The following is a 13,559-nucleotide window of genomic DNA, read 5'->3' on the forward strand; positions in this document are numbered from 1 at the left end:
TGTGCAGGTTTTTAGCAACACTTCCTGCATTTCCCCCCAAAATTTATGAAATTAGGACGAAATTGCTTCATAGCTAATTATCATGTTAGTATAATGTGTAAATGTAAGCTCTTTTACATGTGCAAAGCCAGCCAACAACTATAACTTTCACCTCCTTCCTCTTTTTTATTGACTTTTGTTGGAGAGATACCTGAAAATGAGTTGCAGTTAACCTGCAGATTCTGTGGCAAATCCCACTGACACTTTAATCTGCTCTGTTATAATCTGACAGCGAGCCTTGTCATAAAAACATGGAGAAAGTGTGTGTGCATGCGAGTATACATAGGGGTCTATAATTAGTTGAAGGGAGGGCTTGAAAGTCACACCTCTGTGGTTTTAGGTGTCTTGAGGCTGTCGGACACTATATATACTGCACTGGAAGACACCTGCTCAGGTACCAGCTAAGGTAAGACCATCCTCAGGTTGTCGGAGTTTTTACTCTCGACAAATTTAAGAGATTTTGAAATGTTGCAATTTTTTAGATATCAACAGTTTTATTTGGACAATCAGAGTCGTGTAAAAATTCAGGTTTTTTCTAAATAACCACTTGCATTTTTGTGCATCTGACTCATTTGAACAGGTTGCTTTGTTTTTCTCGAAAATGCTGATATTTATTTCTTCATCTGAATACAGGAATATTCAGTTTGACTTCGCCTCCTTCAGACAGCATGAGTCTTTATCTTTGTCTCCCTCTGCTGGTTGTGCTCCTGCAGCCAGCTCTGTGTCTCTACAACTGCTCTGCTGAGTATGAGAGGACGCCAGGTTAGTTCAACATTACTTTGACTTAGCGAAATGGCTTTTTTCCCCTACTGCTTAATCTTATGGAAGTTTTCTCATCTCTGTATTTGTAGCTGCGACTGCATAATCCTATTGTAATAGACTTTTCTATATTTGTTAAGATATGGGATGTGCTCCTGTACGTAAGGTGATGTGTCCCTCTGTGTTGCCGTAGGGCGTGAGACATTTGTTCTTCTTCTACTGTTCTTTTTTTCAAGTTTAGAATTTAAAATGTAGAAGAGCGGTGCTGGCAGCTGACTGTTACATCGACTATCATAAATTAGTATCAAGTACACAGAAAGGCGAACCCCGGACGCTCGGTTACACTATTAGATCTCCCCTCAAATTTCACAATATAAAGACATACCTCTTCTATTATCTTCGTCTTTCCTACTAGACAACGCAGACCTGACAGTTGACTGTGGGGCGAGCGTAATCACCCTAGAGATCAACCTGTGCACGGCTCAGTGGGCGGGCTTCAACACCTCGGACCTGGCACTGAATGGTAACCACAACACATCGGACTGCCTGGGCATAGTGGACAACAGCGTGGACCCTCCAATCATCCGTTACCAGCTTCCTGTTAACCACAGTCAGGCCAACCCCTGCCGCCAGTCTCTGCAGGTCAGAAGGTGTCTGGTGGAAGATGCTGAGTGATGCGGCCATTTTTCTCTGACGTCACGCTTAGTGTGGGCGGTTCAAATGCTGATGTCGAACTGCTTGCTTCCAGGTTGTAAGTCAAATACATTTAGGGTATCTGACGAATTGTTATCATCTACTGCATCTACATTTTCTCAGCAACTTAAAAGACAGTTAACAGTGAAAATAAGGGGGGATCTGACCATATTTCAAGATAAAACAACATATTTGATAAGCCATTAGCTACGTCAGACAACAGCTACCATTAGCCACTAACTAGCTAATATAACCGTTAGCTAGGAAGTGACTAAAGCTGTTACTTGGTTAGTGGTACACGATATAACAAGAAAGATGTAACTCAACTTAACATAATGTTAGCTAGGAAGTCGTTGAATGCTAACATTAGCTGTTATCTATAGGTAGCAGTGTATCTATTAACATCATCACGTCATTTTACATTGAAATATGGCCAAGTGTATATTAAGATGTTTACTATCAATTGTCTTTTCAGTGGCTGATCAATTATGAAACCATAAAATGCTAATGTTTGTCAGGTATCCTATATTTATACAACTGGAACACAGCAGTACAACATTATGACAGTGTTTTAGCTTTCCGCCCTGAGTGTGATGTCAGAGGAAAATAGTGCCGTCTAGATATGGTGAAATCCTGGAAATATCAGAGAGATATGAACACAAATTGACAAATAGTTTAAACAGGAATCTATGTTTCAAAATAGAACAAGGCCATGTAATTGTTGTGTTTTTTGTTGTCTTGTTCAGATTGTAGATGAGGCCCCAGACCCCTCAGGCCCCTTCAGTAGCTTCTTAAGCATCCAGTCAGTTATCATCACAGGATACATTGACACGCCCAGATCTGACACGGGGCTGATCAGCTACTCAACAGACCTCTACTATCACTTCTCCTGCCGCTACCCTCTGGAGTACCTGATCAACAACACACAGATTGTAGCGTGAGTAACTGTCCATCTTTAAAATGCAGGCATTGCACAAAAGGGAAATTACTGATTAAAATTCATTCAATCATTTAAAAAAGTTTTTAATTGTCTTTTCCATTATTTCTTAGCTCCTCAGTTTCTGTGGCGACCAGTGATAATAATGGCACCTTCATTGACACACTGAAGATGGGTGTTTACAATGTAAGTTCATGCATTAGCCACACTATAGAGCTTTCTCTTTGCACCTTTTTTACACTGGTGATTTCTTCCTCCAGGACTCTGACTACCTCTACCCGTTAGTGGTGCCTTCAACGGGACTTGAGCTACGAAGCAGGATCTATGTAGAGGTCAAGGCTGTAAACCTGACAGGAAAGTAAGTAAATAATTAGCTGCTTTTGAATTTTAATGAATTTTAATATGCAATAGTAACTCACTGGCCCATTGTCTTGTTTTTAGTTTCTATGTGCTGCTGGATCACTGCTTTGCTACTCCCACAGCGTATAACATGTCGCAGACTGAGCAGCACAACTTCTTCACTGGGTACGGCAGCATGCATCATTAGCGTCATCATCATTGCATTTTCGAATATATCTAAACAATTCTTCTCCTCCACTAGATGTTCAGTGGATCAAAGGACGTATGTGACGAACAACGGCCTTTCCAAGAATGGTCGGTATAACTTTGAGGCCTTCCGCTTTGTTCAGCATCGTGACCGGCCCAAGTCAAGCATCTATCTGCACTGCATACTGAGACTGTGTGAGCCCAGCAAATGTCAAGAGCTGCTGTCTGTAAGTCAAGAACAAATGACTCTGCTTTAAACACGTCAGAGCAAATGATGCTAAATCAGATTTCAAAGGTAGTCTAGATGGCAAAGATGTTTTCTGTATCTTAAAAGTAAATGAAAGTAGAAATGAAAATGGAGAAATAAGACATTTTCGGTCCTCATTTTTTAGCAGATAATAAGTGCATTCAAACGCACATGATACATGTAAAACACATTGCATTTGCTGCAGATAACATTGCTAGAAGGATGTGTTTTTTAGAGGGCACTTTTGTCCTTTTAGATGAATAAATGTAGGTAGAGAGATGGGAAATGACTGGTTTGGAATCAGGGAAATTATGGTTTGCCCCTTACATCACTAGACAACCAGGGCAATTTGTCTTTGTTGTGATTTATTTTCCATTTTTTACCATAGAATAAAAATAATGAATTACAGATTACTTAATAATATGCATACTGAAAAGTTTTACATCATAAAACACAGATCAAACTAACCTCAATTGTATTTTTTCTAGGCCTGTAACAACAGGAGGAAAAGATCTTTGACGCCTTTTGGAGAAGAAAGCACCGACTCTGCCACTGTGTCAGTCGGACCTCTTTACACCGCCAGCGAAGGTGAGACCCAATCAAAAAACAACACCACCGTGCTGTTAAAGTTTTTCACTGACTCTTGTTTTTCATCCCCTGCTACAGACAGGCCATATGCAGCTGGCTACAGTGAGTATTGTTTGATCACATTCAATAGTCTAGAAATACATCTTGATCTTGAAAAGACGTTACGACAACCAAAATAAGTAATGTGGATTAATCTCCCTCTGCTACATCAGGTAATAACATGGCGCCAGAGAGGGATGATGGGAACGTGACAGGCCTGGTGGTGGGGGTGGTGTTTGGCTCGGCTGCTGCCGCCCTGCTGGTTCTGGGTGGCTGGTTCGCCGTGAAGAAGTTTTACTGGGCGGGAGGATTACTTCACACCTATGACTGACAGCTCGACTGGCAAATCGTCTTCATGCCTCAACACCTCAGACCACTGTTTTTTTACTTAATATACATTATGTCTGATAATTTTGTGGTCTATCAGTGATAATCAGATGTTCTTGTCAGCTGATCTACTGTTACCACATCTGTATTCAGAAGTTATTTACTGTTTATGGAGGATCAATCAAACCTCCACTATGTTTATTTGAAGAATAGAGTCAATTTTATATTTTATGTTTTTATGAATTTGCTTTGACACATTTACTGTATATATACATTGATGATTCTGAACAGCCTTTTTTGATCATGTACAGAATCTTTATTCCATTTCTTTTAACTGTAAAAATATATTTTTGTTCTATTACATCTGCATCGTACAAGATGGACATGTTTCTATATTTTATACAAATTAAAAATAAGGTTTGAAATCACATGGTGGTGTTTATTTTACATAAACAACTTTACTCTTTACAAGCAGCATCTTTTTACATGGTTAATATATACTAAAAGCTACACACATCCACATACAGACTGAAACACATACATCTATTTAAAAGCATGCACTCAGATATATTTACAGGCTACTTATTTTGTACTTACTAAGTACAATGGCAACAATAAGCCAAATTCATGAACTATAAAGCGAGTCTAATATCACTTCAATGTGATCACAATCAAACTGTCCAGTTGTCTCTGTCTCTACACTGAGTGCAGGATGTCTTGGATCAGAGCAGAAAGTTTAACAGAGAAGTCCTCCTGCAAAGAGCCGCCTTGCGGTATGGACGAGGAGGAAGATGAAGAAGACAGGCTGGAGTCTCTCTGGACCTCCAGCTCCTCTTCCAGCCCCTGAAACAGCCTCTCCATGCGGGCCTGAAACACTTGGCTCTGCAGGGCTGCATTCTGGCAGAACAGCTCGATACTGGCTGTCACTTCTGTCTTGTGAGGATTTGCAGTTTCAAACAGGGAGGAAAGCTCAGTTTTTAGCACTTCGATCCTGCTTTGTGCCTCCTTTTTTAGTGAACTCACTTCCTGTCCCAGCCTGGAGCTCACTTCTTGCCACAGCTTTGACTTGGCTGCTTCTTCCTCTTTCAGATGTTCGATCACCCCTACTGTTTTAGCATGGAAGTCGCTGATGATGTCGTCCACCTTGGACCTGCTGTGCTCCAGCGTTTGGCCCATCCACTGAAAGACTTCCTGGTAGAAAGCTGGACCGGCCTCCGCCTGGGCCTCAACTGTCTCCATGCCCTGCAGGTAGAGGCTCAGCTGGCCGCACAGGTCTTGGGTGTTGCTGCTGAGGGAGCTCTGGAGCTGCTGGATGAGGGGAGCCAGGCGCTCCCTCATGCTGGCCAGGGTAGAGCCGAGGTCGGCCGGAGATGGGGACAACCTCTGCCGCAGCTCAGCCAGCTCTTGGCGCAGGCGGATGCGCAGGCGCTCTGACTCCATGTTGAGTTTTTGTTGCATCTCTTCTGCCACAGGGGGTTTGCTCTGATCGTCTGGGTTGTACAGGCTGCTGCTGTCTATGTGGCTCTTGTAGATTATTCTGAGAAGAGAGAGACAAAACCACTTACATTAGAAAGTGTTTTAATATTCATTTTCTTAAAATATTTCTCCTTGGATGCAGATTTATTTCAGGTGTTTTGCAGAACTTACTCCTGATCCTTTGTGAGTTCTGTCTTGTCATGAGCCTGGTTTGCTTTTGAATCAGTCCAGATTGCGTCTCTGGTGTTACGGTGAATTGGGTAAGCTAAAAACAAAAAACACATACATGAAAAAAAGGACAAACTTGCACAATAAACTATTTTAAATATCATTTCAGGAGCAATTTATACCTGAAGTTGTCAAGAATGACAGGGTGAGGATCACAACTTTAAGATACATGTTTGTCTTTCTGTAGGGGGACAGATGAGAGAAATACATCAGATTAGACAACAAAATGATGACTAAATACTGAATATTTCCATGAATTATCTATAATCAATTGTACACACACTCCTCTCTCAGTCTAAGAATGAATCCAAGAAGATCAATATGTGAAAAAGCTGCCGGCCTTTACCTGAGGATCAGAGGTCTGCAGACTGACTGCACCTCTGAGCGGACTTATAAAGGTCCTTGTTATCAGAGGGGCTGCCCCAAACTCTGCCTGTGTCAACAGTCAACACGTGGAGGGTCACAATGATGACAGAACACAAAACGCATTTACACACTGAGCTACACGCACACAAACAGTGAGCGAGGCCCCGCCAATAGCCTCCACTGTTCATAAAACTTGACGGGATTCTTGCAGCATTGATTTATGGAAATGATGTCAGAGTCTCGAAGGGTGAAAGTACTGTGATAAGTAGTGAGATGGAATAAGAAAAAAAGTGCAATAAAATAGGAGCGCTGTTGTAATGTTGATAAAAAAAAAAAAGCTGCCAACGCAACAACTATTTTGCAATCTTAATTTGGTAATCAGAGTAAGAATGAGGTTAACGTCTTTTGGAGCAACAGAAAAGAAGTTCAACAAGTTCAAGTTTGTCTGTCCGCAGCCAGATAACAAAGATGCTGGATTTCTGTCTTTACGTCAAACGCTCACTTTTCCATGAACCAGAATGATATGAATATTTACAGTAGGGTCACTTCTTTGACCCACAGTGTTTGTTGTGGCTTTTTTTTCAAGTATTGAACAAGTTCTGAGTTGGAATTTTGTGTTTTTGCATGTTTGAAATTGGGTAAGAATTCAGTGTATCCAGTTTTGGACTGGGTCATGGAGACGGCATTATGAAGGCTTGTTTTGAATTCTTGGCAGTCAACAGTTTACACATCAATGTTTGTGCTGTTATGCAGAATGGAGCAGCTCATTACTGCCAGAGTAAACACTGCTGATTGTGATGAAAAAAAAAAGTGTTTTTCTGTGTTGCCACCAAAACAAGAAAGAGGTCAATGTATGAGTCAACTTGAAGGGAAATATTGTGTTTTCATGCTTATTTACGGAGTGTGTTTGATGACATGTCTATGATCTTACTAACTTAGCGTAGCGTATACGTGAATGTGATGTGGAGGCAACATGGCTATGTGGGTGAAAGTTGAATCCTCATCAGTTAGGTAAGTTATGTGACGTCACTAGAGGATCAGAGTCCATGGCGTCCCTGATGAAATATCTAGGTTATTCCAGTTATCCAAAGTCCACCATTTATTTCAATACAATAACAGTAGAGAAGGTGACTGTTCATGAAAACAGTTTGTTGGATGCTTTCTGCGGATGTGCAGTTGATTATTGAAGAGTTAGCAACATCAACATACTGTATGTGCACACAGATGGCCTTGTTATTTACATACATGAATGCACATGAGCAATCATTTGTAGATGTTTGTTTAAGGTTGTGAAGTGACTTGACTGCTCAAAACACTGGGGTTGATTCTTCTGTTTGGAATACAGAGCAATTTTACCTGAATAACTGTGCATAGATGTGCATGAACTGTATGCAGGTCAAAGGTCAACATCTATTAAAAAAAACCTTACTTTATATTTTGATAATATATGTTACACATGTATTTATTTGGCCTTTTATGCCTTTATTCAGAGAGATAGGACAGTGGATGGTGTCGGGGGCAGGGGATGGGAACGTGGGGATGGAGGGTGTTTGTCAAGCCTGGGGCCGCCATGGGGCGCGCTATTTAACTGCTGAGCTAAACTGGGGACCCTTAATCCAGGAGATATTCATTTAATTAAATGTCTGTTAAGTCACTATCGCTTAATGAGGTAACACAGTGGTGATTGAGCCTATGGCCCACTGATGAAAGCCTTTGCATTTACAGTATTTTGGACTGTGTTTCTGGTGCGACTTTTTACGTGTTTTCCATCAAGTGCTGCGAGTAAACAGTAATCTACTACGGCTGAAAAAAAAAAGAAAAGATCGATGACTACAGATACAACTTCAAAAATAAGTGAAAATCCAAAGAAAAAGAAACAAATTCAACGCTCAGATGAAGGCAAACAGTCTAAAAAGGAAAGCGACCGTCAGCGAGGGAAATCAGTTACAACTTTCATTTCAGTTTATTTCCATAGGTGCCGCCAAAGAGAACAAAACTCAGATCTTCGAGATTATAACTTATAACTATAATGAGCCAGATGCAGGTTATATGTAAGGGATAATGTATAGTGCATCTTTTAGCTTTCACCTTTTTTGCTGTTTTTGTCCCTTTCCTTTTCCCCCCCCTGTGAACAGACCAACGTGAAATTTTCCAGACTTCTTTCGGCGGCTTGATATAATTACAGTTAGTCTTCGGGATTGTGTGATTAGAGCCAAATCCCTAGCAAAGGTCTGTTATCAAGAAATACCAGAACTCTGAATGCTGTGATTAACCAATCACAATCAAGTATTTAACATGGCCATGTAATAAACATAAATTAAAGCATGTTTGAAGCATTTTTCTGAACTATTCTACGTTAACTGTGTCAGCTTCCCAATAAAACACTATTTATGCAAATGACATTGTGGCCACAGAGACCTTGACCATGGTTTTATTTTGCTTTATCAAGATTGTGAAACAAAATCAACAAGTAAACACAAATAAAGAAAATCAATCATTTAAATATGTTCCTTAAATTGGCTCATTTACAAGTTAAAAGTTGCAGCTTGCTGAGTGAACTTCACTGTGAATTCAGCAGCTGCTGTGACGCACTGAGTTTTCACCAGACTCCCTTAAAGCAAAGTTGCGTCGATGAACATCAGGAGCCAAATCATTAATCAGTTTCACGGTGGGATTGAGAAGAACAAATGCAGTAATGTGATCCGGCAGCAGCAGGCAGCTGTGCTCTCTGTTTTGTGCTGCTATCCAGTCCCTCCACTCTCGCTGTCACCTTACCTCACAGGCCCCATAAATCATTCAGCGGGCCAGTGAAAGTTATGCAGACTAACTAGCCCGCTGCTTAACTCACAGCTCTGTCTAACGGACACATCAGGTCATGTGTGCAGAGCTGCAGCAGACAGGAGATGTTCATTAAGGCAGAGAGGTTGCTACTAACAAAGTCATAACTACTTTCTTTGCTATGACCCAAACATGGCGGGCAACCAAGAGACTGTTAACAGATGCTGGATGAAGAATTAAACCTTCAATCTAATTGGCTTCAGCAGGTGGACATAATAACCATGCTGAGGACATGCAGATGCTGGTGTGTGCTGTGGCTGATCCTCCTCTCTCTGGTTCAAGGGAACAACGTGAGTCAACATGTCCAGGAAAGGCGGCCCTGCCAGCCAGGTAGGCTGTCCTGACTGCACACGACTACATGACAAAAAACATTGATCAATACCATCAGATCAGTTTTTTCTTTAAGATTGTCTGCATATATTTAGCCCCTTGGATAATATATTTAGTTTTTAATAGTTTCACAATCATTTTCACAAAATGTATCTCTCCACCATGGAACTCTTTTGCAAAGATTTTATGAGTTAGTGTGATGATGGCAGGAAAAGTGAAGCGCTGTTCTGCACCAAATGAGATGCGTTTTTTTTTACTTCATGTTTGAGAAATGGTAACTGGTTTTGGAAATAGCAAAAATGGGCTCCAGCGATTGTGAAGATTTTTTGCTGTTTGCAAATGAGACATGGCTTCTGGTTTCTTTGAAGTTTGTGATGACAAGGGACTGAACCATGTGGGACCTTTGTCGTTCGTTTTGTTGGCATTAATCATCACTGATAGTGACAGTGGTGATATTTTTTTCCCAAAGGTTTCTTCTGTCCATTGGAAAGCCTCACTCCTGTCCCCTGTCCAAAGGGGACCTATGGGCCCTCTGTTGGTGCTGCGTCCATAGACAGCTGTTTGAAATGTCCTCCTCACCACTACTGTCCACGACAGGGCCTGCCGGCCTCTCTGCCCTGCGGCCCTGCAGCTCAGCAGCCTCTCGCTGGTCAGGACACATGTATCTGTCTGGGAGAGGGGCAGAGTTTCCAGGTGTCAAAGTGTGTGTCTGATCTGTGTGTTTATGTGAACATGAATTCCTTGTTTTCATACCAGCACCCTCCACTGCGCCAGTCACCTACTTTCTTCTTTGTCCTGTGAGCTCTGCCTTTATTAACCTAAAGAAAAACTCTGATATTGCACGCCTATGATTTTTAGTGTGTGTACACTAATGGAAAAATAGCTTCTCTAGGAAACTTTAGACAGAACAATCTGTAGCTTGAAGCTGAAAGAGCTCCTGATCAGGTTCCCCTGCAGCAGGGTCTGGTTACCTGGATTCTGCAGCTTGCATATGTGTTGAACCCTCCACTCATCAGATCACAATCAGGAGAATGAGATTTTATTTATCTGACTAATGCATAGGGTTCGTGAGAACTAATGTGAATGAATGTATATAAGAAAAGGAAGGAAGGAAATACATTTACAGGAATCATAAAGTAGGGAAGGAAGGAAACCAGGTAAAGAATGCAATAGATAGATTGATAGATAGATGACTTAACTTGCACATTAGGTAACAATGTGACCACACAGTGAACCGTACGTGTTGTTATACAACACAATGTTTGAACCCGGTTGCCTCTTCTGCAGAGCAGCGATGGGCGGTGCCAATGTGTCCTCAACTACCAGCCTGCCAACAATGGAGAAGCATGTCTTCACAAACTGTTTGATGTCTGCAGAGACGGTAAAACCCGAACACAGTACGGAGGCTGTCTGGACAAACATCAGTGGTCACTTCACTGCAGGCAAGAGGTTAGACCGTGTGCCATTACTAAAGTAGAGCAAAGGTGACAGAACACATCCTGAAGATCTGTTAGAATGATACTGATAAAACTGTACATCAAAGACAAGGCTAATGAGTACAACCCAGATGTCTTTGCCCTTTCCTCCGTGAACCTCACAGTAGATTATCTAGTACAGACTTGGATCAGTCTCACTTAATATTTAACTATATAGGACTTCCTATGACTGTTAGCTAGTGAGGCCTTCAGTGTGCAGTGTTTATTTTTGTCACTGTCCTCCATTGGTACAAATGACCTTCCACCTAGTTACACTCAAACCGAGCACAAGTTGAGAATGCAACAGTTTTGATGTTTTTAAATGTAAAAAATACTCCCAGAAAAAAAGCTGAGATATAGGATATTAGAACAAAGTTGATATAAACTTTGCATTTGTTATTTTCCTGCAGGTGTGTCAATCTGCAGAGGACTACAGGGGTTATGATGGAGAGCTGGGTCTGTGTGTTTGCAGAGAGCCTCCTGGAAGAGCTGCATGTGGAGGCCTATGCAGGAGAAGACCGGCTACTGAGCTAAAGCTCCAATGCCAGTCCTACGGAGACATGGAGCTGGTGTTAGGCCATGACAATCAGGTTAGCAAGTACAGCTGCAGATTTACAACAACAGTCACATTCACCAGAACATGCATACACAAAAGGGCAAAATCAAGAAAAGATACATTATAGTATTTTAAAACACAGCGTATCTGAAAAGTCTCTGTGTCTGAGAAGTGTTCTATTCATGATATGCATACCACCACAAGTCCTGCAACACACACGACCACACAGATTGTTTGTAACTACCCTCAAATAAGAAAGAAACACGTCAACATCGGTTAAGGTTAGGGCACCAATACTACTTGATTTTTGTTTAGAAAAATAAATCCTATTTGGTTTAAATAATTATGCTATTATATTAGTTAAATTAATAAAAGTTGCGAGATTTTAGCTGGTTATTAAAGTGACTCAATGTAATTCTGATTCCTCTATATGAACCACAGAAGCAAAGCCAGACCATTATCTTGAAGAATTATCTCTATCCAAGTCAGTTTCAAAGGAGGCGATTAACAGCATGCAGACCGAAAGAGTCTTTGTTGTCATTTTCTCCTGTATGTAAAGTCACATACGTAATTAATGTTACGTCCTGTAACCTGTCTTCACCTTTTGTATTACTGCAATTCCATATAGCGCCATAGGGTGGTGCTTCCCTTAGTTTGGTAGTGGAGTCGAGAGTGAAGTGTTGACATACTACCCCGACCATCCGCTACACACAGACTTCTCTTCAGTAACGACTTGGTGCAGGGTATATCTATATTTTAATTACATTGTATGGTTGAATAATGTCAAAAACTCTCCCTTTCCTTGTCTTTGGAGTGTCTGAGCTATTTGGCTAACCTGGAGGTCCTGCTAGCTAACATCCAGCTGCATGCTGTCGCCACTTACTAGACAAGTGGAATTATGCACAAAGCCCTAAAGAAGACAGAAAAAAGTTGACTTATGGTTGTACATGGGACTCAAACGCCAGGCTCCCCTGGGCTAAAGTCCTGTGGTTATTGGACCAACAAATCACCCCTGGAGCTCTGGATGAACTATTCAGCTCTAAAAACAGATCACTTCACTTTTCCTCTGGCATTAGCATTACACTAATAATGCTAGATTTTGCCACCTGACTATAAATGTTGGAATGATTGCAATAAGCTGTAACACAGGCAAATGCATGGTTCATTTTTAGTGCGGACTTCCTCTCATAGCAATATTTACACACAGCTTTAAAACTCTCAGAGGAACATTACCTGGTTAGACAATGCATACAAAACCATCATACAATGTCGTCTTTATTACACCAGCAGCCACATATCTTATGTTGCACTGACCTATTAATGGTAAACACTGTTATTGTGTGTTATTGTGTTTGTGCAGGCGTCAGGCATCTCAGGCAGCACGCTGGAGACTCTATTTAAACAGTGGGACTCCCAAGGGACTCTTCAGTGCAACAGCTACGTTAACTCATCACATCCTGTCTATATTGTTCAGACAACAGGTGGAGACGCATCATTCCCTACACAACGCTTAAGGGAATCTCTGTCTTGCTCACATCTCTATATTTGTCTGTTTGTCTCTTACATCTTTTTTTCTGGATGTCTGACTGTAGAGGCAGGCTTTCTCGGACTACTCAGCGGCCTCCCGAAGGAGCTTCAGCAACTGTTACCTGTCACTCAGAGCTCAGCTGGTTGGTCACATCCTTAAAACATGAATAACTTCATAGACTGTAGAAAAAATGTACCTTGCCTCTTGGTCTGAAAGGTTTTCTTAAAACCAACTTTTTTTCTAATAGCCAGCAGTGGGCGACTCAGCTGAATACAAAAGTCTAAAAGTGTTAGAGAATTTGATGCTACTTCCATTTGGATTTCATTATAACAATGAAGGTCTTGTGCTGTTGTTTTTTAGAAAGCGATTCTGACGTTCAAGTTGAATATATAAATAATGCCAGAGAAACCAACTCCAGCAGCGAGAAAGGAAATAAGGACAACATGAACGAAGACGTGAGAGAAGCAAGTGTAACTGGAGTTCTGAACCCCACAACGTGTCTCCATTTGGGTGATGTTATACTCTTCACTGTCGAGACACGTCACTACCCTCAATATGATCTGTAAGTCAGATGCTTGTACAAGTTT

General features: G+C 41.2%; 2 protein-coding genes across 2 annotated transcripts; one reads left to right on the forward strand and one right to left on the reverse strand.

The window, feature by feature from the left end:
* The first annotated feature begins 707 nt into the window (after nucleotides 1-707).
* Nucleotides 708-4,179, forward strand: LOC138597523 (zona pellucida-like domain-containing protein 1). Its single transcript, XM_069669132.1, has 10 exons — nucleotides 708-801; nucleotides 1,214-1,440; nucleotides 2,238-2,428; nucleotides 2,542-2,614; nucleotides 2,689-2,786; nucleotides 2,870-2,953; nucleotides 3,030-3,201; nucleotides 3,710-3,809; nucleotides 3,888-3,911; nucleotides 4,022-4,179. The coding sequence occupies exons 1-10, from the start codon at nucleotides 708-710 to the stop codon at nucleotides 4,177-4,179; spliced, it is 1,221 nt and encodes a 406-aa protein (XP_069525233.1).
* A 692-nt stretch (nucleotides 4,180-4,871) lies between these two features.
* Nucleotides 4,872-6,050, reverse strand: LOC138596697 (apolipoprotein A-IV). Its single transcript, XM_069667999.1, has 3 exons — nucleotides 6,002-6,050; nucleotides 5,823-5,916; nucleotides 4,872-5,712 (listed from the first exon to the last, which is right to left on the reverse strand). The coding sequence occupies exons 1-3, from the start codon at nucleotides 6,048-6,050 to the stop codon at nucleotides 4,872-4,874; spliced, it is 984 nt and encodes a 327-aa protein (XP_069524100.1).
* Between the last annotated feature and the right edge of the window lie 7,509 nt (nucleotides 6,051-13,559).

Source organism: Semicossyphus pulcher, unplaced genomic scaffold (genome assembly GCF_022749685.1).
Source record: "Semicossyphus pulcher isolate SPU_LCO1_2020_fin unplaced genomic scaffold, fSemPul1.0.p SCAF_19, whole genome shotgun sequence".
Taxonomy (NCBI): domain Eukaryota; kingdom Metazoa; phylum Chordata; class Actinopteri; order Labriformes; family Labridae; genus Semicossyphus; species Semicossyphus pulcher.